Source organism: Bos taurus, chromosome 25 (assembly GCF_002263795.3).
Source record: "Bos taurus isolate L1 Dominette 01449 registration number 42190680 breed Hereford chromosome 25, ARS-UCD2.0, whole genome shotgun sequence".
Classification (NCBI taxonomy): Eukaryota; Metazoa; Chordata; class Mammalia; order Artiodactyla; family Bovidae; genus Bos; species Bos taurus.
The window spans coordinates 25,049,023-25,071,199 of NC_037352.1; the positions used below are offsets into that span (position 1 = coordinate 25,049,023).

A 22,177-nucleotide genomic window follows, 5' to 3' on the forward strand; every position below is an offset into this window, starting at 1 on the left:
GAATTCTACACCACGTTTCAAGAAAAGAAGTCAAGAGGATCACAGCTCCCACAGGATCCCACTACCTCACTACCTCAATGCTTTGAAACAGCACAGACATGCCAGAGGTTTATGAAGGTCAGCTGGCTTCAGAACAGAAACCAGACACGTCTACTCCAGCCCTTCCTGGAGAAGGGGACCGCCTTCACTCAGTTCTGACTTGCTTCTTCCACAGTGGAAGGAAGGAAATGGACAGACTGAACGCGGACTCCCTGTGGTCGCACTGTGGGGCTTTCTTCATTCAAGCCTTATTATTCAGGTTCCCATTTTACGGAAGAGGAATCCAGGGCTTCCTAAGGTAAAACGACCGGACGGGGTCCAAGGGCGTGGATGTGCACCAGGATGGGCTTCTGAGTCCATGTGGAGGAAGCCACGGACAGCCTCTCCAGGGACATAAAGTAGACAGAGAGGCAGCCTCGGAGTCAGGATGAGCAGGAGAGAACAAGGCGGAGAGGAGGGCAGACGGGTGCCCTCCCCACCCTGCCACCACGCCCACACCTCTCTTCTTGCCTCCTTTCAGGAGCCCAGACCCTGACCTTATTCTATCTGCCCTCAGTCACTTACCCTAAAGCCCAAATCTGTGCCCTACAGCGAAGGGAAATCCCAACCCCAACACATTCCTGGAAGATCCCTCGGAACAACTCAGGGCCTATTCTGCTGGACGCGCTTCTTACTTGGAGCAGCGCTTCCAGGGGAACGAGAACATGAAGAGAATACACGTGGGCAGGGGTCCCATCACCTCCCTTCTGCCACGGACGCTCTGGGAGGGGCTCACTGATTTCCTCAATCAGTGGGGCCTGGAGGGAGACGGAGTCAAAGATCCAGGAAGGCGCCCAAGAGCGGCAGAAAGACTGGCTCTCTCCTCCATTTCAGAGCAAACGCTCTGGAGGAAAACCACGTTAAAGAAACCTGCCTGCTCTCCAAGGGGTGCCGGGCAGCAAAGTGAACACACGCTTTACCACGAGACCTCCAGACAGTGCGGATCCTGCCCCTCTTCTCAGCAAGTAGACAAAAAAGAAGGACGAGGACTCTGGGGACAGACTTCTAAGAGGAAAACACAGGGCTGAGCGAGGACCTGAAGGGCCTGGAGGGAGCGTGCTGCTAGGGGCACGAAGACCTGACGAGGAGGTGCAAAGAGCGGGGCGGGGTGAGGACGGCAGGGAAGACCCTCAGGAACCTGGTGGGCCCCACCTGCCGGCAGGCCCAGGCGCTTCAGGTGGAGACGAGACCAATCAAGACTTGAAAAAGAGTCACGGCATCTGATGACAGGATAGGGCTACAAGGTTCTAGAATGTTCCACAGAAACCCCACACTCTCTTACACCCCACCTCACCCCTCCTTGCTGTAGGGACAGGGCCCACGCTCAGGCTTCCACGCCAGAGACAGAGAGAAGCAGGGCAGGGTGGGAGCTGCAAGCCCACAGGCTCTAATCTCCATTCTGTCATCAGGTGAGCAGGCAAGTCCCTCCATCCCTGGGGGTTTGCTCGCCTCCTCCAGGACCAGATCCGGCTTGTGTCGTCAGGGCTGCTGCGAAGCTGGAACCAAACAGCAGCACCACCAGCGAGCCACGCCGGTCCCAAGTCTGTCCTGCGACGGACGACTGAGGCACCGCTGGCCTAACTTATCCGAGGCACGTCCAGGAGACCGAGGACGGCACTGGAGAACTGAATCACTCAATGACAGGGCTGCTCCTGCGTCAACTGCCTTTTCATTCCTCTAATAGCATAGACGAGAATGTACTGGTGGATACAACAGGATCTGACCAAAAAGAACTAAACAAGCTTTGTTTTTATCAGACCTATTTTATGATCACTTTCTTTTTAGGGCAAATTATACTGGCTTTTCATCTAAAGCGGGGTTTTTCAACCCCAGCATTGCTGATGCTCTGGGCCGGATAACTCCGCTGCGGGCTGTCCTGCAGAGTCTAGGACATCTCGCAGCCTCCCTGGCCTCTGCCCACAGGACGCTGGCAGCGCCCTCCCCACATTGGGACAGCTGACAACGTCTCTATGTGCACGCTCGGTCATTTCCGACGCTCTGCGTTCCCATGGACTGCAGCCCATCAGGCTTCTCAGTCCACGGGATTTCCCAGACAAGAATAATGGAGTGGATTGCCACTTCCTTCTCCAGGGTATCTTCCCGGCCCAGGCATTGAACCTGTGTCTCTTGCATCTCCTGCGTTAAGACACTGCCAAATATTCCCTGGGAGGCAAAATAGGGCCAGAGTGAAAACCATTGATTTAAAGTAGCCATACGGGGACTTCCCCTGGGGTCCAGAGGTTAAGAATCTGCCTTGCCACGGAGGGGACTCAGGTTCAATCCCTGGTTGGGGAACCAAGATCCCACATGCTGTGGAGCAACTAAGCCAGAGCACTGTAACTCCTGAGGTCACTCTGAAGCCCACGCGCCACAACCAAAGATCCCGCAGGACGCAACTAAGACCCGGTGGAGCCAAGTAAATAAATATTAAAGGGGGAAAAAAAGTAGCCATATCCTTTTTCACTCCAATATAAATTTAAATAAAAAGAGTGCTGCTGCTGCTGCTAAGTGCTTCAGTCGTGTCCGACTCTGTGCAACCCCAGAGACGGCAGCCCACCAGGCTCCCCGTCCCCGGGATTCTCCAGGCAAGAACACTGGAGTGGGTTGCCACTTCCTTCTCCAATGCATGACAGTGAAAAGGGAAAGTGAAGTCGCTCAGTCATGCCCGACTCGGTGCGACCCCATGGACTGCAGCCCACCAGGCTCCTCCGTGGTATGTTGTGACAAATGCCCAAGTTCTGCACAGAACAGGTGCCTTCTGGTCAAGGCAGGCCGTGTGGCAGGTAAAGAAGCGCTGCGCTCCTCCCCACGGAGCCCTGCCGCCTGCCCACCCCCCGGCCCGAGCACGAGGCCCTTCTACTATTACGGGTTTTGTTGTTGTTGTGATTCGTAAGCACAGAAAAGAGAAGGCTGATGCCCACCTGCCACAGGCTCTTTCCTGGAGGAAGCAGCCTCCCAGTGGGACTCACCTTGGAGTTTTCAAGCCTGACCTCTTCGATCACGGCAATGTCGCCACCGTGACTGTCCACGCAGTGGGGGCCCAAGGACATGCCGAGCTCTGAGGAGCCGCTGGTGTCCAGGTTGTCCCCACCGAAGGCGCCCCGAGAAGCTCGCTCTTCGGCGGCTCCCGGGGAGAAGGACGGCTGCTTCTTCAACGGGTGGAGGTTGATGACCTTCCAGCCCCCTGCGGCGGAGGACAGGCGTCAGTGGGATGACCATGACCGCAACAGAGGGAATGTGAGAGGGGCCGCTCCTGCTCAGCTGCCAGGCCAGAGCTGCCCAGGCCAAAGGAGCCCACGTGGTCAGTTTAAGACGAGGGTGGTCGGCCAGCAAGCTACCCCTCCCAGTGTAACTGCCCCATGCCTGATTTGCAATTCTGTCATCAGCACCAGCATCCACATGTCTAAGAAACGGCTCCCATAATTTAACTAAAATCTCGAGGAATTACATAGATTGTTGGAGGGAAATGGATAGAGGAAGTTTAGAGAATTCCATCCCTTTAATAGTTAAAATATAACAAAACATGGGTGAAGGGGAAGAGACTTGATGGCAGCCTGGAGACAGACCACACGAGGCTCTTCTGAGCGTAAGATTAAGTGATGCGTGTGACACCAACATCCCTTGCTGGCCCAGCACCCAGGCCACCCTCGGGCGTCCGCTGGACTGAACGGCCCCAGAGCCAGACTGAGAACGCGCACCCCTCCCGCCCCCGCCCCGAGCGCCCCTACCCTTGTTCGGGGTGGAGTGGTGAGGCTGGGTCCTGAGACCGCCGTTCGAGAAGGACCTCGCGTCCCGTGGAGCTCTCCTGCCTTTTCTCTTTCTGCCGCCGCCGCCGCCCTCCTCATCACTGTCCAACTCGGAGAGGAAAGCGTCCTCCCCCTCGGGCAGCAGGGACTCCTCCTGCACCGAGGCCAGGCTCACGGTGGTCAGCAGCTCATTGCGCGCCTTCTCCCTCTCGTACTGCCGGCTCAGGTCACTCTCCTCCGCAAACACGCAGGAGATGTACTTGGTGGTCCGCTGCCGCCCTTCGTCCTCCATGAAGCCCTGGGCGGGGGACACAACGTGTCTAAGACACCGCAGAGGACACGGGGCCACCCAGGCCTTCAGGTGACCAGGGCTGGGAGGGTAGGGGGCCCTGCAGTGTCTGTTGGCTTATCATTCCTGCCTTTCCCCGCGCCTCCTCCATCTCTTGCCTGCACCCCGGCTCAGCTCCTCAAGATGCTCCCTCCTGTCTACCAACCCTCAGCTCCTGCTCCACAGGAAGCAATCCTGACTGTCTGCTCTAGGAGACCCTGAGCCCCTTGCTGGGCAGTGCCCTCACCTGGCCTTCCACAAACTCCTGGGCCCGGGATGCCCTAGGCCCACGGGAAACAGTAAGCAGAAGCGAACAGATTCTAACTGTTGTCAAGATGCAGAGTCAGAGCCTGGGGGTCTCCAGCTCTGTTGAGCCACTGCTGTGGTGATTGGGAGTGAAGCTGACCTACTCCCTTTTGTCTTCTAGAATGGGGGGAAGGGGCTTTCTCCCCGTAATGGTAGAAAGGGTAACACCTTCCATGTACCAACCACACGCCAAGGACAGGGCTAAGCACTCTGCAATCATTAGCTCAACTGTTAACACTGACGTCCAGCAAATGGCCAAAAAGTTGGCAACAAGGGAGTGAGGCATAAAGGGCTGAGACAGCAGGTCTGGTCCCGAAAGGGGATCCCAGACCCAGTGAGCCAACTCGGTGCCCCCAGGACCCAGGCCAGGGACACAAACAAGAAGGAGGGTGGGGCGGGGACTGAGGTCTGGGGGTACCTGCTTTATTTCAAGGGGCACTTGGAGGCGCCAGCCTCAGCTGACTCCCCACGGGAATGGGGGCGGGGGAAGGTGCCTGCTCCCCAGACTGCAGCATCTCCCACTGACTTTTCAATGCTGATGACTCAGTCAGTTTTCAGAAGTTGAAAACCAACAAACTCCATGGCAGGGAGGGGGCACCGTGCAGGTGGGCTGCATTTGGCCCCCTCCCCCGGCAGCCACGTGCCCCCTTGATGAAGACCTGGGCTCCTGACCGTCGGAGACAGCCCTTTAGAACCACACCGCGCACGCACCCAAGACAATGAGCCACGTGGGATGACTCACGCTGTTACCTTGACAACTTTGAATCTCTGAAGCAGACGGCACAGCATCCTGGCTTCCAGCTTTCCCACATTCATAGCCACTCGGATTTCAGCCTGGGAAATGCCTTTCGTGCCTCGGCGCTCAACTGTGAGAAACAATCCACTTGACCCCCAGCCTCCACCACGGAGCCCCTCTGCACAAGTCGGGTCAGCCCCCACCCACCTTTCCTAGGCACGGACATTTCAACACAGGGAAGCCGACAAACAGAATAACACACCCTGCCTCCCCTCTCCCTGGGGCCCCAAGGCTCGGAACATTCTGACTCATGGCTCATTTCTAAGCGCTCCCTGTCTGCCTCCTCCATGTCAAAGGTGTAAATGTCAAGTGATCGAGGCCTGATCCACTGAGTTCCAGGGACGCCGTTTTTCTCTTGCAGCGGGAAGTGAGTGCTTTCATATGAATGAACTTTCTCAGCTAGATTAAACTGAGCCTTTTTAAAAAAAGCATGGAAGTAATTTTAATGCAGAACTTTTTCACTTTCCTGTCTTTCTCGGTAGACTCAGAGGCACCATGGACACAGATTACTGTATTACCCTGTAACAGCTGCCGGACAGCAGGGGCTAGGGAAGAAAATAACCCTATTTGGGCCTGTAATAAATGATCAGTGGACAACTGTGCAATTATTTGTTCTGTCTGGTATGTCAGCCCCTGCTCTGCTACATGCTGGGCTATTACTGGATCTGCCTCTAAAGAGCTGTTTCAAATATACTCAGAGATTGGGAGGCGCCTGTGAGGGTGGGGGTAGGGGTGGGCAGGAGTCCCTCCAGTAAAACACAGCAACTATAGGGCAGATTTGGGGGGAAAATTCTGCACTGTTCAGAAAGAATTTCCCTTTCATTCCCTGATGGGTCACACACGAGGCTGCTAGGCAAAGCCAATCTGAATCAAGGCAGTTTTGCTATATTTATTGTCCATGGATAAAAATTTAAACAGCAGAATGCAAAGAAGTGATCAGCATGTGCTCCTATGTTGAACTAGCAACTTGCTACAACCAGGGATGAAAGGGTTAGGACAGTTTTATCCCTAAATTGTGTCTGAGCGGTGTTAAGCCCTCCCTATAGGCTGTGCTGATTCGCCTGGTGGCCTCCTATCTGCTGATGGAACCACACCTCCTGCGGCCCCTCACCTGCTACTCTAGACACGCTCCCCTACAGGGGACCTGCGGCCACAGCACCTACGGGACTGGGTCACAGCTGCCTTACACAGATGTTAGGAGAGTCAGGGGAAGGAGGGGAGGGGTGGAGACGTGGTTGTTCCCCACCTTCATCACTATAATCCCCAGCACACACTGAGTGATCCCAGGCCAATTTAGAAGCTGGAAGGTGACTCTCAAATCTTTGAATAGCAATAGTAATAGCTAATCGTTTCCGTGGTCCCTGTGTACACCAGATGTTTTAAGCCTATGCATCCAGCCGTCCTATGTGCCAGGGTGGATAATGGCCCCATTTTACAGGTGAAGGAACTGAGGCTCAGAGACCTTGCTAAAGTCTACAGCCGGCATACAAGGGGCGGAGCAAGGCTTCAGACTCAAATCTGACCCCAAAGTCGAGGGAAACGACTTTGCTCCCTGATGGAAGACATGCCCCACAGCGGGGCCCTCATTTGACGTGAGACCGAAACACGTCTCGACCCAAAGCTCGGGACCCAAAGCAGGCGTGAGAACGGGACCTACTGAGCTCGTAGGTCTGCGTGAGCATGTCCCGCTCGAACACGATGTCCACCGGGGGCACGCCCTTGGAGATGACGTCCTCGTCGTCGTCGTCATCGTCCACCTTCCTCTTGAACTCCTTCAGCAGTCGGAGGCAGCGCACCATGATGTCGGTCCCTGGGGACACAGACATGCGGTTCCACAGTGACACACCGGTGCGGCTTCGGCAGAGCCAGAGCCCCCGAGGAAAGGCCACACGTGGCGCCAAGTTCCGAACATGGAAAACCACACAGCTGGGAACACGAGTCCTGAAAACTGACTCCACAAAGTTGCTTTTTAAAAAATATATATAACTAGAAAACAAGGAAATGCAAATGAAAGGAATAATGAGATGCCATGTTACGGCCTATTAAATAAACAGCAGCCTCTGCTTCAGACAAGCCCCAATGACTACAGGAAACGTGCCTGTTTTCTCCCATGGGTCCACCCCACCACCTACCACTCCACTCCGGAATAATGTCTGGAACAAAGCAGGCATGCGTGCACGGTATCGCTGCAAGGATGAAACACATCTTCTCCCTTTTAAGCCAATACCCACACCACCATGGCTTCCCTGGTGGCTGGGCAGTAAAGAATCTCCTTGTCAATGAAGGAGACACAGGTTTGATCCCTGGATCAGGAAGATCCCCTGGAAAAGGAAATGACAACCCACTAGGGTATTCTTGCCTGGTAAACCCCGTGGACAGAGGAGCCTGGTGGCTACAGTCCAGGAGGTCACAAGGAGTCGGGCACGACTGAGACACTAAATGACAAGCCACTCCTCAGACACCTGCCAGTCCCTGAGGCTAGTCTAAGCCCTCCTGTGGGCTAGTCCTCATCATGGCCTTAGGAGATGGGCTACCATTCCCATTTCACACTTGAGAACACGAGGAGCTAAGGCACTGGCCCAAATCCCCACCCTCAGGAGGTGAGGAAATGGGATTTATCGGGCACTTCAGCCTCGGAGCCCAGGCCCTAAACCTCTGACCACATACGGCCCCTAATTCAAAGATACCCGTGTGACCGGGAGCCAGAGTCGCCCACATGAGAGGGGGCTTGATGCAGCGCCTAGGGCAGGCAGTTGGACATGTTCTCAGGCAAGAGCCCAGCTTTACTTCTTCCACACTTTTATAACTTCCTTAAGGGCTTAATTAGCCAAGAAAAGCTACACAGAACAGCCCTCAGAGTAAGTGGAAGTGGAAGAAGAGAAGCTGCAAGTACACTTGTGGACTCTGAGGCACCGAAAGACAACGCTCTCCGCCGTCAGCCTTCTGCTCCTCACGCCAAGGCGGTAACTGGGCTCACGGGCATCGGCCCCCAGAGCCTTCTCCCGCCAGCACAGCTGCCTCCTCTGCTGACAGCCAGGAATAAATGATGCTCAGAGGGAGGTGGGGGGATGAATGCACTCCTGGGTCGGGCACACGTGGTTTCAACCTCAGCTCTGCAACTCTGGGCAGGCGATCTGCTGTAGCTGTCTGCTCCCCACTTAGTAAAATGAGGTGACCATGCTCTCTGCCTCACACACTGGTGTTAGCTTGACCTGAGATAATGTCTGTACGTTGGCACGATGTCGACTTGGCATGGAGCTGGCACGGAGCCATCACTTAACACTAATGCCGGCTCTTGCCATGGGCCAGGCACTGTGTGCTGAGTGTTACATAAATTAACCCATTTCCCGAGGTTCTAGAGTTTTTCATGACTCAGAGAATCTTGATTTTGATTATTAAAATCCCTTCAGCTCCTGCTTGCCATTTTTTAGGGAGACTGTTCTAGAGCACAAGTCAGCTAAGGGCAAAGCTGCAGGGACCAGAGTGAGACTGGTCAGCATGTCTATGCTGATGAACGTGGCCTCTCATTCCCTGTGAGCCGCCAGGGAGATTTCCTGCAACCACCCTGGAGGCACGAGCCTGTTGATGATAACCCCTGACCCCTGGGTGCAGGGCACTCTTTCCAGGAACAAAAGGCAAGAGACTCGGCCAGCTCACTGCATACGCTTTCAAATACACAGAGTTCTAGGCATTTCAGACACGCAAAAACTTTTGTGGTGTGTATGAAAGTCAGCACTTGCACACACGCCTGTCAATGACTCAGGATGGGCACCAACTTAGAAGGAAAAGAGCCTTAATTTACACATTCTGAAGACCCAGAAAGAAAGAAGGGAAGGACAGAATCTTTACTGAGCACCCCGGATGAGCTGGGCACTGCGCTAGGTCCTTTCGGAGACTATTTTACTTAATTGTCTCCTGGCTTCTGCAAGTTATTGTCACCGCCTGAAGGAAAAAAGGAAACTGAAGCTCAGAGGGCTTGAGGGATCTAAGGGGCCCTGGACCCAGCAAGTGGCCTTCCTTACATGCCTGGCCACCTGGAGGGGTGCAAATTTCACATTTCTATCAGAAAGCACTGTTCCTTGGAAAGGAAAACCCAGAGTGGCTATGGCGTGGAACCAGTAGCTATGTGTCTCACGTTCTCATCCGGCCCCTTAGCAGAGCGGTATCCTTGACTGTGATCAACTCGGTAAGGACCAAAAGCCAACAGGAGCCCAGGACAGACTTCCTCTTACAGGGTCACAGACAAAGCGACGTCCTCCTGGTAAGTCGGGCAGATGTTATATAAATTCAGAGTGCTACCCCCATCGCCCCACCAACCTCCCTCCCTGAATGGAGCTGGGCTGGTCAGCGATGGGGAGTCATTCAGATAGCCTGGGAAACTGAAATCACAGCAAGCCCATGGGACATCCTGAGGAGAGGGGCATGCCCTGGGTACTGGCAGAGGGAAAGTATTAGTTGCTCACTTGTGTCTGACTCTCTGTGACCTCATGGGCTGTGTAGCCCACCAGGCTCCTCTGTCCATGGAATTCTCCAGGCAAGAATACTGGAGTGGGTTGCCATTCCCTTCTCCAGGGGATCTTCCCAACCCAGGGATCGAACTCAGGTCTCCTGCATTACAGGCAGATTCTTTACCATCTGAGCCACCAGGGAAGCCCAGCAGAGAAGCCTGACCAGAGATGGAAGGACAGAATTGGGGGCAGCACCCAGTAGGACAGAGGAGGGGCTGCAGCCCACAACCCAGGGTGAGAAGCATGTGCTCTGGAGTCAGTGTGTTGGGTCAGAACCTGCCTCTGGCACTTACAGGCTGGATCAGCACAAAGCCCTGGGCCTCAGGCTGCTCAGCTTTGAAATGGGGACAAGACAGTATCTTCCTCACAGAGTGCTCAGTGAGTAGTGCTTGCAACTGTCTCATCAATACTCATCACAACCTCTGAAAAGCACAGCTCAGGGGCCAAGTGTCAGACCATGTCACTTGGGCGGAAAATGTCAGGAGGCTGCCTGGGGCCTTTCAATTTGATTTCACAGCATTTATTCTGTAATGGGCCCATGACATATAAAGAGGGATGAGACAGGGTTCCTGCCCCTGCAAAGGGCATGTCTGAGAGACAAAGAGGCCAAGGAGCCCAGCACAGGGTGTTGCGGCTTCTCACAGGCCTGGGTGTGTACTCTGGCTCTACTGCGGACCAGCAGTGAACCTCTCTGGGCCTCAGGCTCCTCGTCTACAAGACGGAATAATTCTACAGCGTGTCTACACTACCCTGGGGTGAGGACTAAAGGGGAGAATGTGCGTAAGTGCTCAGGGCACGCTATCTGGCTGGATGACTACAGAGGAACTGGCTACGAAGTGCTCAGGGCTCTGCTTCCATAACACACAGAGCCGGCAGAGGAGATAAGGCGCAGGACGGGCTACACAGGGGGAGAGAGAGAGGAGGGGCCACGTGGGTGGGATAGTAAAGGATACAGAAGAATGATCTTTGCAGAACAGGGCAGGCTTTCCAGGCAGGAGGAGGGGCACCAGCAAAGGCGTGGAGGTGGGAGAGGACTGTTCGGGAAGGCGCTGAGGTGGGGGGAGGCGGGAATGAGGGTGAGAATGATGAGATTCCAAAGGCTGCTAAGCCAAGGAGAGATTTATGTTTCAGTCTGGCATGGCTACCCTCTCCAGTATTCTTGCCTGGAGAATTCCATGCACAGAGGAGCCTGGTGGGCTACAGTCCATGGGATCACAAAGAGGCAGATGAGACTGAGCACCTAACACCTTCACTTTTTCACACCGCAGGCATCCTGGTTACCCTGGATGTGGAGGGCGGCCTGGAGGGAAGAAGGCCTGAGGGATGAGTCTCCCGCCATAGAGGAGACTCACAGAAGCTCACAGAGGCTTCACCTTCGGCTCAGCCCCTCCCTCGCCCCCTTCCACTTCCTCTCAGGGAGGGGGAGGCGGGCAGAGGGACCTGATGGCTAAGGGCTCAAGAGGCCGAACTTGCTGTCGTCCCCGCCCACTCCACCCCACTCCCCGCCCCAGCACATCCCAGCTCTATGACCCCAGGCAGGCAATCTGTGCTTCTGTTTCTTATCAGTGAAATGAGGAGAATGAGCAGCACTGAGAAGATGGGGCGATAAAAGGATCAGAGTCAAAGAACTGACACTTGGCTCCGAGCCAGGCACATTCTCTCCATGGGTCTTCCACCCCCACCCCACGACCGACCACGAAACGGCTAACAAAGTGCAGGCTCTCCCCCAGCCCTTTCCCCCACCTTTGTCACGTTCTGAGACAAGTCATCAGAGTCGAAGGTCTCTCTGGGTCGCTGTGGGGTCCTGACAACAGCACACGGGGCGCTCACACCGGCTTGGGAACCTGCACAAACGGCCTCGGGCCGGAGGTTCAGGCATCACTCTGCCTGGTGCGAGGACTGCCTCCTCAGCCTCTGGATGGATGGCTTAGGTCCCCAAAGCTCTTTGAACATGACTGACAGACGGAAAGGCCTGGGTAAAAACCAAGGTGTTGAGCAGGAAGGCCACAGTGGGCCCTTTCTGAGGGCTCCGAACCGGGCACAGTTCAAGAATGAAACCTCACCGCGCGGCAAAGCCACTCAGTCACTTCTCAGCCCCCTTGGGCCCCTCCGTGGCCAGGCTGCTCACCTGCAGGCCAGCCCCCGTGCTCACAAGCCCCAGCACTGGCCTCGGGGCTCTCCCAAGCACGGGGAGCCTTCCCGTCTCATCCCCCAAACCTCAAAGTCATCAGTGGGCCACACCGTGGAAAGTTCTGCAAGGACCACAGCGACCTCCGTGCCAAGTCTACTGCTGTCTGTCCCCGTCTGATTCTCCGGGATCCTGCCCCAGCCCCTCACCTGCCGCCAGCCTGCTCCTTCCACTGCATGGCCCAGGCAGGTCCATCTTTCTGCTCACGGGAGTCAGTGGAGAGGCCAGCAGGTTTGACCCCTGTTCCCTCCTGGGGGGACAGAGGAGATGGAGAAAAAGACTGGTTCCCCCTACGGGCGCCCCCTCGGGAGAACTGCCTCCACCCCTGGGTGAAGTCACCCAAGGCCCAGAATTTAAGTCACAGGATTCTATGCCTTTCTCTACTCTTTTAAGTCCTGTCTAATAGTTTTATTTTTTTGCCATATTAGAAGGTCTGTTTCTTTTGTCTTAATTATTAATGATGTAAATACTCTTCATAGTTTAGCTAGTGCCCTTTAATCAATCTTGTCACTTTTAACTTAAAGAAATCACTATTTTTAACTAAACTGTTTTTCCCTCTAGTACGATTCACTGTCTAGGCTTTAAATTTTCCTGACAATTTTCTATTCTTTTCATGTTTATGCTCGCCTTCTATCCCCTCTGTTTCTGATCTCCATTCTTTTTAATTCCAGTTTTCTGGTTCCAAAGCTCTTTAAAACCTTTACATTTATTTTACTGCATTTTAATCCTTCTTGGTACGGCTCATTTCTCTTTTTTCTTAGCTGGTATACTTTAATCCTACTGTAACTTTTAAAATGTCCTCTTTTGCCATTTTAATGACCAGAATTTAGTTTGCTATTCATTGTCAAGTGTTTGTTGGATGCGGCTTTTATTTTTTATTGTTATTTTAACAGCTTTCTTGAGACGTAATTCATATGCCACACAATACACCCGTTCAAACTATGCAAGTCAATGTTTTTTTTTTTGTAGAGGGGCTTTTAAAAATTTATTTACTTTTAATTGGAGGATGATTGCTTTACAATGTCCTGCTGGTTTCCGATGTACATCAACACGAATCAGTCCCTGGTATACATGTCCCTGCCCTCCTGGGCCTTCCTCCCACCCCCCACCCCATCCCACCCCTCTGGGCTGTCACAGAGCGCCAGGTTGAGCTCCCCAAGTTACACAGCAGCTTCCCACTAGCTGTCTATTTTACATATGTACGCGTGCATGCTAAGTTGCTTCAGCCGTGTCCGGACTCTGTGCGACCCTGTGGACAGCAGCCCACCAGGCTCCTCTGTCCACAGGATTGTCTAGGCAAGAATACTGGAGTGGGTTGCCATTTCCTTCTCCAATTCTACATATGGTAATATATATATTTCAATGCTACTCTCTCAATTTGTCCCACCTTCTCCTGCCCCTGCTGTGTCCAAAGGTCTGTTCTTTGTGTTTCTATTCATGTCCAGCAAACAGGTTCAAGTCAATTTTTTTAGTGTATTTCACAGGTATATGCACCTGTCACGAGTCAACTCTAGAACATTTTCATCCTATGCTTTAGCTACCACCCCTCTGCGCCCCCACTGCAGCCTTTAGCACTCATTACCTACTTCTAGATTCCCTATTCTGGATTCTCCCCTAAAAGGAATCACACAGTAATGGTCTTTGGTGATTGGCTTCTTCCTCTACTGAGTGGTCTTGGCACTCTGGCTCAAAGTCAGTTGACCATAGAAGTGTGTTTATTTTTCTGGCTGCGCTGCATGACATGCGGGATCTTAGATTCCCTATCAGGGATCAAACCTGTGCTCCCTGCAGTGGAAGCATGGAGTATTAACCACTGGACGGCCATGGACTTCCACATGTGGGTTTATTTCTCACTCTCAGTTCTATCCCATCAATCTCTAGGTCTATCTTTGTGTCAATAAGTACCACGCTGTCTGGATTACTGCTGCTCTGTGGTAAGTTTTGAAATCAGAATGTGTGATACCTCCTACTTGATTCTTCTTTTCCAGGATTGTTTTAGCTTTCTGGGTATCCTTTAATTCCAGATGAATTTTAGAATTAGCTTACCAGTTTCTAGGTGACACTTCCCAGGTGGGGAGGGTGGTAAAGAACCCACCTGCCTATGCAGGAGATGCAGGTTTGACCCCTGGGTCCCAAAGAACCCCTGCAGGAAGGCATGGCAACCCACTCCAGTATTCTTGCCTGGAGAATCCCATGGACAGAGGAGCCTGGCGGGCTATAGTCGATAGGGATGCAAAGAGTTGCACACGACTGAGCAACTGAGCATGCACACACACATCTGTTTCTACAAAGACATCAGCTGGTATTCTGATAGGAATTGTGTGGAATCTGAAGATCAGTTTGGGAAATAGGGGCATCTTAACAAGGTTAAGTCTTCTGACATAGGAATAGGGGATATTTTCCCATTTACTTACGTCTTAGATTTTTGTCAACCATCTTTTATAGTTGTCAAGTATGTGTTTTGCATTTGTTTTAATTATTCCTGTCTTATTCTTTTTGATGCTACTGCAAACAGAATTGCTTTCTGATATTTCACTTTCGGACTGTTCATTACAAGGGTATAGAAATACAGCTGATTTTTGTATATCGATCCTGTTCTGCAATCATGTTGAACTTGTTTTTCTATTTTTGAAGAGTTGTTGGGTGACAGCTTAGGGAAGAGCCCACATCATAAACAGGAAGCTAAAGATGCTAAAACACTTCTTCACAGTTGGACTCACCTTGCCACTGAACCTGGAAACCCGCTAAATGCCTGCCTCAGTCATTCAGCCCCAGGGAACCCAACTTCTGTTAACTGCTTCCGACTGTGACCCTTTTCCGAGGATTACAAAGTTAACTTCTATTTCTCCTCCCTTCTGTTCTCGGCACAATTTAATAAACACAGAATGACTGCTAAACACTTGGAGAGACTAATCCAAATTTGCAAAGCAGATCAGTTCAGGGTGAATGTTTCCATTACCGAGGTTTTCTTGCTTTTGCAAAACAGGTCACAGCGGCTTTCTGTAATGCATTTGAAATATGCCGAAATCCGAACTCTTTGTTTATGGGCTTTTAGAAACAACTCGTATATATCCAGGCACACCTGTAAATTTACATGAAGCAATACATCATCTTTATTTATTATTTAAGTCTTGCTTATTCCATAACAGCTGGGAGGAAAGATTTTATGTTAATTTTGCAAACTGGGAGGACATACTTCAAGCCAGGAAAAGATGAAAACTGTGCAGTTATCCCTTATCTCTTGCATTAGGAAAGTCACTGAAGGGACACCTAAATTAAATTCCCTTAAACATTTACTTAGTACCTGCTCTGCTTCCCTGGTGGCTCAGATGGTAAAGAATCTGCCTGCAATGCAGGAGACCTGAGTTCGATCCCTAAGTTGGGAAGATCCCCTGGAGAGGAAAACGACTACCCACTCCAGTATTCTTGTCTGGAGAATTTTATGGACAGAGGAGTCTGGCAGGTTAGGGTCCATGGAGTTGCAAAGAGTCAGCCAGAACTACAGGACTAACATTTTCACTTTCTACCCTGTTCCCAGCAGACAATGCACAGGCATTGGCTTCTCTGGTGGCCCAGTAAAGAATCTGCCTGCAATGTGGGAGACCTGGGTTTGATCCCTGGGTTAAGAAGATCCCCTGGAGGAGGGCATGGCAACCCACTCCAGTATTCTTGCCTGGAGAATCCCCACAGATGGAGGAGCCTGGCGGGCAAGAGTCAAGACACGACTGAGCGACCAAGCACAGCACAGGCCTTAAGGACAGAAATTATGTGAGGGGTGGAGCCACCACCCTCAAGGAGCTCATGACTTAGTTGGGAAAAAAGTCACACAGATAAATAACAGGAGAAGGGAGGGGAAGTCTATCCATGAACTCGCACAGCTGAGAGGTGGTAACAAGATACCAAGCAGGGCCCTGCGGGGCTCCTGGACACAAAGCCTTTCTGTGTCCCCCATTTCTCTGATAACAGGAAACATCCTTCATTCAGCCTCCAAGACATTCCTTGAGTTCCAACGGGCTTATCCAAGCAGGGGATGAAACAAAGACCAGGGAGAAACAAAGAGTTAAGAGCAGCCTTGGGGCGAGGTTCTGTTTCCTCATCTACAGATACACACAACAATGTCTTCAAACCCCCTGCAGGTGGGAGTGCTAACAGGATGGCAGGCTGCCCACAAGCATGGAGACCCAGACCTGCTGGACCTGAAGGGTGCTACCTGAAGACCCCTACCTGTGTGCTCAGTCATGTCCAACTCTGCAACCTCATGCACTGTCACCCGCCAGGCTCCTCTGCCCATGGAAGTTTCCAGGTGAGAACACTGCAGTGGTGTGCCATTTCCTTCTCCAGGGGATCCTCCTGACCCAGTGACTGAACCTGCAGCTCTTGTGTCCCCTGCGTTGGCAGGCGGATTCTTTACCATTGTGCCACTTACCTCAGCATCAGTCCCTCAGAAGAATGCAAGTTCTTCACTGCCTCGATCCATATCACCAACCCCCGAGCACAAGCCTCGCCCACAAGAGCTCTCCCTGTTCCCCAGGGAAGGGGGTACGGTTCTTGAGAAGCCAGCCTACTGTGTTCTTCTTTGCCTGACAAAGAAATAAAGCCACTTTCCTTCTCCACAACTCTGTTTCCCCATATTTCTGTTCAGCATCAGTGTACAGAGCCAAGGTATTGGCATCACACATGGGCATGAGATGAGCCTCCTGAATGGCCAGAATGGGCTCACTGAGTGTGTGCATGACAATCTGAAAATGCTGTCATCTCCTCAGCTTAGGTATTTGCCCTCTTAACCTTACCACTGCCATCCTTAGTACCCAGCCGGCGCTGTGAGTCGTGCTCACCCTTCCTCCTGGTGTTGGGCCTCGGGAAATGAGGGTCACTCATCTTGGGACATGAACACACCTTGAAGCTTCAGGCAGATGACATACCAGACTGAAGCCACTGTGGGTTACATAGCAGCAAACAGGGCGCGCTTGGTAAATGGGGAAGCTGAGTCCTCTCGACAGGGGGTGGCGCCTCTCTGCCTCGCTAACCGCTAGTAAAGAAATACAGTTCAATGTCGCCTGGTTTTATTTTTAGAGAGGAGTGGAAAGTCTGACTTTGTAGGTCAAATTTCTGATTTTTAAATGCCAACAACTACAGTTAAAAGAAACTCCATGACGCCAACAAAATACACTGCCAGAGGTGGCCTAAAGGCCTTGCTCTGGGTACACTGTCTCCTCTAAGTCCCACAACACTCTGGAAAGAAGCTCTAGTATTACTCCAGATAATCCTGATGAGGAAACTGAGGCAGAGAGCGGTCAAAACTCAAAGGAAATTCCACTAGGAAGTGACAGGACGAGAATTCCAACCCAGGCTGTCTTACATCAAAGTCCACTCAGGTATCTGTTAGTTTCAAGGGGCAAGTTTGAATTTCTAGGTGAGACCATGAAGGGGGCAGGTGCAACTTCTAAGAGAATGACACGGCCCATAGACGTGACATAAAATGATTAGAATCAACCAGGTGCAAGGTCGTCTTCCACTAGACCTTCCGCCTCAGTGTAATATATCAGCACACCAAATGACATACCCAGAGGAGCCATGACCACAAAGGTCAAAAGGGGGGCCGTGGCGCAAATCCTGGAAATCCCCACTTCTTCCCCCAAATAGCAGAACACTCCACCCATTCATTAGCCTATGCAACTACTCGCCCCTATAAAAACTGACCAACCCACACCCTGGTGCTTCTCTTGCCTTCCAAGAGGGCCCACACTCTGTCTGTGGAGTGATTCCTCCCTGAATAAACCTTTTTTCACTTTATTATGGCTCATGCTTGAATCCTTTCCCATGGTGAAGCCAAGAACGCATATTGGTGACTGTCCCAGGGACGTGGATGTGATCTGGGATATAACCATCCTGTCACACCCCATTCTCTTTCCTGTAACACAGGGACCTCAAACCATGGAGAAATCCAGCAAAATAAACAAATATATATATATATATATGTATGTATGTATTCACATATATATTTAAAGCTACTTTTTTCTTAGATTCATCTGCTTATATTTAATGCCTTTCTTTGAATGTGTGTGTTAGTCGCTCAGCTGTGTCTGATTCTTTGAGACCCCATGGTCTGTAGCCCACCAGGTTCCTCTGTCCATGGACTTCTCTAGGCAAGAATACTACAGTGGGTTGCAATACCCACTCCAGGGGATCTTCCCAACCCAGGGATTGAACCCAGGTCTCCCGCACTGCAGGCAGATTCTTTACCATTTGAGCTACCAAAGTGACTTTCTTTCAATAGGTCAGAAATAAAAATGCTTATTAGAGCCACAGGTCACGCTATTTTCAGCATTCAGATAATCCTATTTCCAAATCAAATGCTAGGTGGAAATCCCTAGCACACCTCTCAGTTCCCAGAGCCTTTTCTTGCCTGCTCAGGAGCCAGGGGAACTTCCTGCTTCCCTGTCTACCAAAGGCTGATGCTCCCCACTGCTTCCCTTGAGGAATTCCAGTCATTCAACCAGTCACACATCTACTCAGCATCAAAGACACTTATAAGTTGAAGTCTGCTCGAGGGGGGCTTCCCTATCTCCAGGGGCTCCTGGTTTTTATACACCTGTTGTGTGGTCATATCAGTGTGTTACCATCTCCTTCACAAGACTTTCAGACACAAAGAAGTCAGACAGGGTGGGCAGTGATTCCAGTAACTGAAAAAGGAAGTAGAGGAAGAGACACAGCTCCCTCAGACTGGCAGTTCAGTCACTCAAAAGGCACACCACCTCCTCCTGCAGGCAGAGCTCTGGTCTGTCCTCATTTAGCACACATTCTCCAGAGCTGTTAGCAGTCTCCTTAGGTTACTTGCTATGCTCTAAGTTTTAAAACTATACACCTTTTAGTTTTAACTGGTGTTTGTATCTTTTTTTCCCATTTGCTTGGTTTTCTCTGTACAGATCACTAATACTCACTCAGAATCACTGCCAGCACACAACTTTCCCGACACACGTCCACAGGCACTCAGCACCTCATGCTTTGTATGGACTCCTGCCCTCCTAGTGTCTGTCATAATGATTTCCCTTCATCATCTCCCCAGGGCTCCCCTTGTCCTGGCTCTTTCTGGACCCAATGCTTTCCTGTCTCCTGGTTTGGTCTGTCATTTGATGGCGTACATCCTCCTGTAGCTTCCAAAAAGGGAACTTGGAAGATGAGAGATGAATTGTTTCCAATCCACTTGTATGAAAATGTTCTCACACCTCGTTGATGGTAATGGTGAATAAGGATGTCCAAAGTGAAAGTCCATCCCTTTCAGAAAGTGGCTGATGCTGCACCAAGGTCTCCAGCTTCTGTTACTACTGGGGAAGTCGGGTATCTCCTCTCTGGAGGCTCTTCAGCCCCAGGCTTCTGAAGTCCCAGTCTGTCAGATCCTGGTGTGGGTTTCTTCATGTTCACCATGCTAGACGTCTGCTCGGTCTTTTGATCTAGAACTTGACTCCTTCAGATCTGGGGAAAATTCCATGTCTGTCATTTCCTGGCTGTCATCTCCTCCTTTCTACTCTCCTGAACACACTCCCTTCCTCCGCCCCCAACTCAAGCCCCGACTGTGTGGAGGTTGGATCTTTGAGGCTCAGCTTCGTATTTTCAACTGAACTCTCCTATTTCTATCCCTTTTGAGTTCCTATTTTTCCTGGGGAGATTTTCTCGACTTTCTCTCACTATCTTTCCTTCCACTAAATCTTGCATTGCAATGTGTTCTGCTTAGTCACTCAGTCGTGTCCAGCTCTTTGCAACCCCATTGACTGTAGCTCATCATGCTCCTCTCTTCATGGGGACTGTCAAAGCAAGAATACTGGAGTGGGTTGCCATACCCTCCTCCAGGGGATCTTCCTGACCCAGGGATCGAACCCAGGTCTCCCGTACTGCAGTAGTCCTATTTACTTCTAAGAACTCCTTTTTATTTTCTGCATGTCCCTCCTTTATTCATAGCCTCTTGCTCTGGTTTCTTGGATGCAGTATCTTCTCTTCCCCCTTTGTTTTTCTCTGCTCCTCATTTTGCTTCTATTTCCTAGGTTAATTTGTGTCTCTTACATTCATGTTAAGTGTTATCAGCTGCTTGGTGAAACATTAAAATGCTGCATTAAAATATTTTAAAAGACCTGTGTTTTGCAGGCTGGGGAGGAGGAAAGGGGAGAGAATGACAGTGTGTGGACGTCCATGAAGGGTGAGCAGGCACGAGCTGGCTACTGTACTAGGAAACCCCTAAATTTCAGGATCTAGAGAACTTTTTCTCTTGGACTGGTCAGTTTCTACAGAAAAGAATCCTCCAGCTGCTGGCCCCGAGGACTCTGTAAGCTTGGCTGCCAGTGTTCTAGGAGCCACGGGGGAATGCAGTGAGAACTCCTACCTCACAGTGTATGGAGATTACACATCGCCTGTTATCAGCTCTGTACCCTGTCTCCAGCTGCATCTCATGTCTGAGAGTCTCGAAAGCCTCCAGTGCATCTTCTCTCTTTTAAAAAACGTATTTACTTATGGCTGCAACGGGTCTTCAGTGCTTCCTGTGGGCTTTCTCTAGCTGCGGCAAGCAGGAGCTCCTCTTTGTTGTGGTGCACAGGCTTCTCGCTGCGGCGACCTCTCTTGTGAGGCGCACAGGCACTAGGGTTCAGGGGCTTAATAGCTGTGGCGCACGGGCTTAGTTGCTCCTCAGCATGTGGGATCTTCCCAGTGCGTCACCTGGGCTGGCAGGTGGACGCTTAACCACTGGACCACCAGGAAGTCCCCAGTGCATCCTCTCTGGAGGTCTGTCCAAGGAATGAGGATTCACTGGAGGTGCTAATGAGGAAGCACTGTTAAGCCACAAAGTCCAGACCTCTGTCTTTGTGGGAACCGGCTTGCTACCTGCTATACCAACTAGGGGAGGGGACCTGGGGGGTGCAATGGTTCTTCAGACAGACTTAGCTCCATCCAAACTGGGGCTTTCAGAGGGCCCTGGTTTATCTCAGGTTTGAGGTTTCCATTTTTGGCTACTGTCCCGCACAGGCATTCAGCTTTCCAGTCTGCTTGGCCAGTTATCATTTATCCATCTGCCTCCGAGCACAAAAAAGCTGACAATCTCCTTGCTGTCACATTCCTATGATTGCTAGGGAGGAGCTGGGAAGAGTACAGATAAACACATCTATTCCTTCTGTCATCTTTTACAGACAGCTATGACCCTCAGCTTTTTAAATGATTTTCATTAATCCAGAGGGAGCATGGGATAAAAATCAAGAACAGAGAAAAAGCAAAGGACTAAAGGTTTTTAAAGTTCCATAGTCCATTGTCCTTAGTTTAACTTTCTTGTAAGGTTCAAATCTCACCTGTGCCACTTTCTGATTGCTTAACCTCATGTATGTTACTCATCATCTCTTAAACTTAACTTTTCTTACCTTTAAAATGGTGATAATAACACTGACCTTGCAGGGCTAGAAAATGCGATCATGCAACACAGATCAGGTACTTTAAAAATACTGGCTGAAGAATGAATAAGAGGGTTTAGATAAGAAGAAAAAGAGGAATTTGGTTTCTGAACACCAGGAATGGGAGATGTTGGAGGGACATCCATATAGACATGTTTGCTGAGAATGAGCACAGGTTTCATTCAGCAAACATTTCCTGAGTGCTTTATATATAGAAGGTTCTAAGACAGGCACTGAGCAATAAAGAATTGAATAAATAACGTGATGTCATCCCACTGCAGGGCAGAATGCGGTAAGAAGACAGGCTGGTGCTTAGAGGCGAGAAGTGAAAGCCGGCCAAGCAGCCCAGTGAACGGCTGAGCCTGCCTTTACCTTTCTTGGTCTTGCAAGGTCCACGTTCAGGGTGGATCTCTTTTCAAGGGAAGAGGCACCACCTTGGCCAGCCCCGCGTTCAGCATGTACTGGTACAGGCGCTTGAATGTCCTCTCGCACAGTCCCTGCAACATGTAAATGCGGCGGTTAGGTTCGAGCACACCGTGTGAAACTACCAGAGGCCCGTGTAAATGAACAAGCGGGGACCAAGTTAACTGATGATCTTGAATGAGGAAACACTGGGGGCACTAATGAGGAAATACCGCCCAGCCACCTTGTCCCGGGAACAAAATGAGTCTGGAGCAGCATAGAGACCATGCTACTTTTTGATGATGAAAGGGGGAAAGAGATTTGCCTGAAAAGATCCTGAAAGGATACACCTGAAAGGGGTGAGAATGAGGCAGTTGGGGGCAGCACTAGACGATTTCCC

The 22,177-nt window shown here is 51.2% G+C and overlaps 1 protein-coding gene across 1 annotated transcript in view; it reads right to left on the reverse strand.

Annotated features, from left to right (window-relative positions):
• GTF3C1 (general transcription factor IIIC subunit 1) overlaps positions 1-22,177 on the reverse strand; it is an 80,185-nt gene that overhangs the window by 39,393 nt on the left and 18,615 nt on the right. The window contains 6 exon segments of the mRNA NM_001193241.3: positions 3,048-3,262; positions 3,807-4,122; positions 5,209-5,324; positions 6,912-7,064; positions 21,748-21,787; positions 21,789-21,872. Coding sequence (NP_001180170.2) covers positions 3,048-3,262; positions 3,807-4,122; positions 5,209-5,324; positions 6,912-7,064; positions 21,748-21,787; positions 21,789-21,872 — 924 coding nt within the window.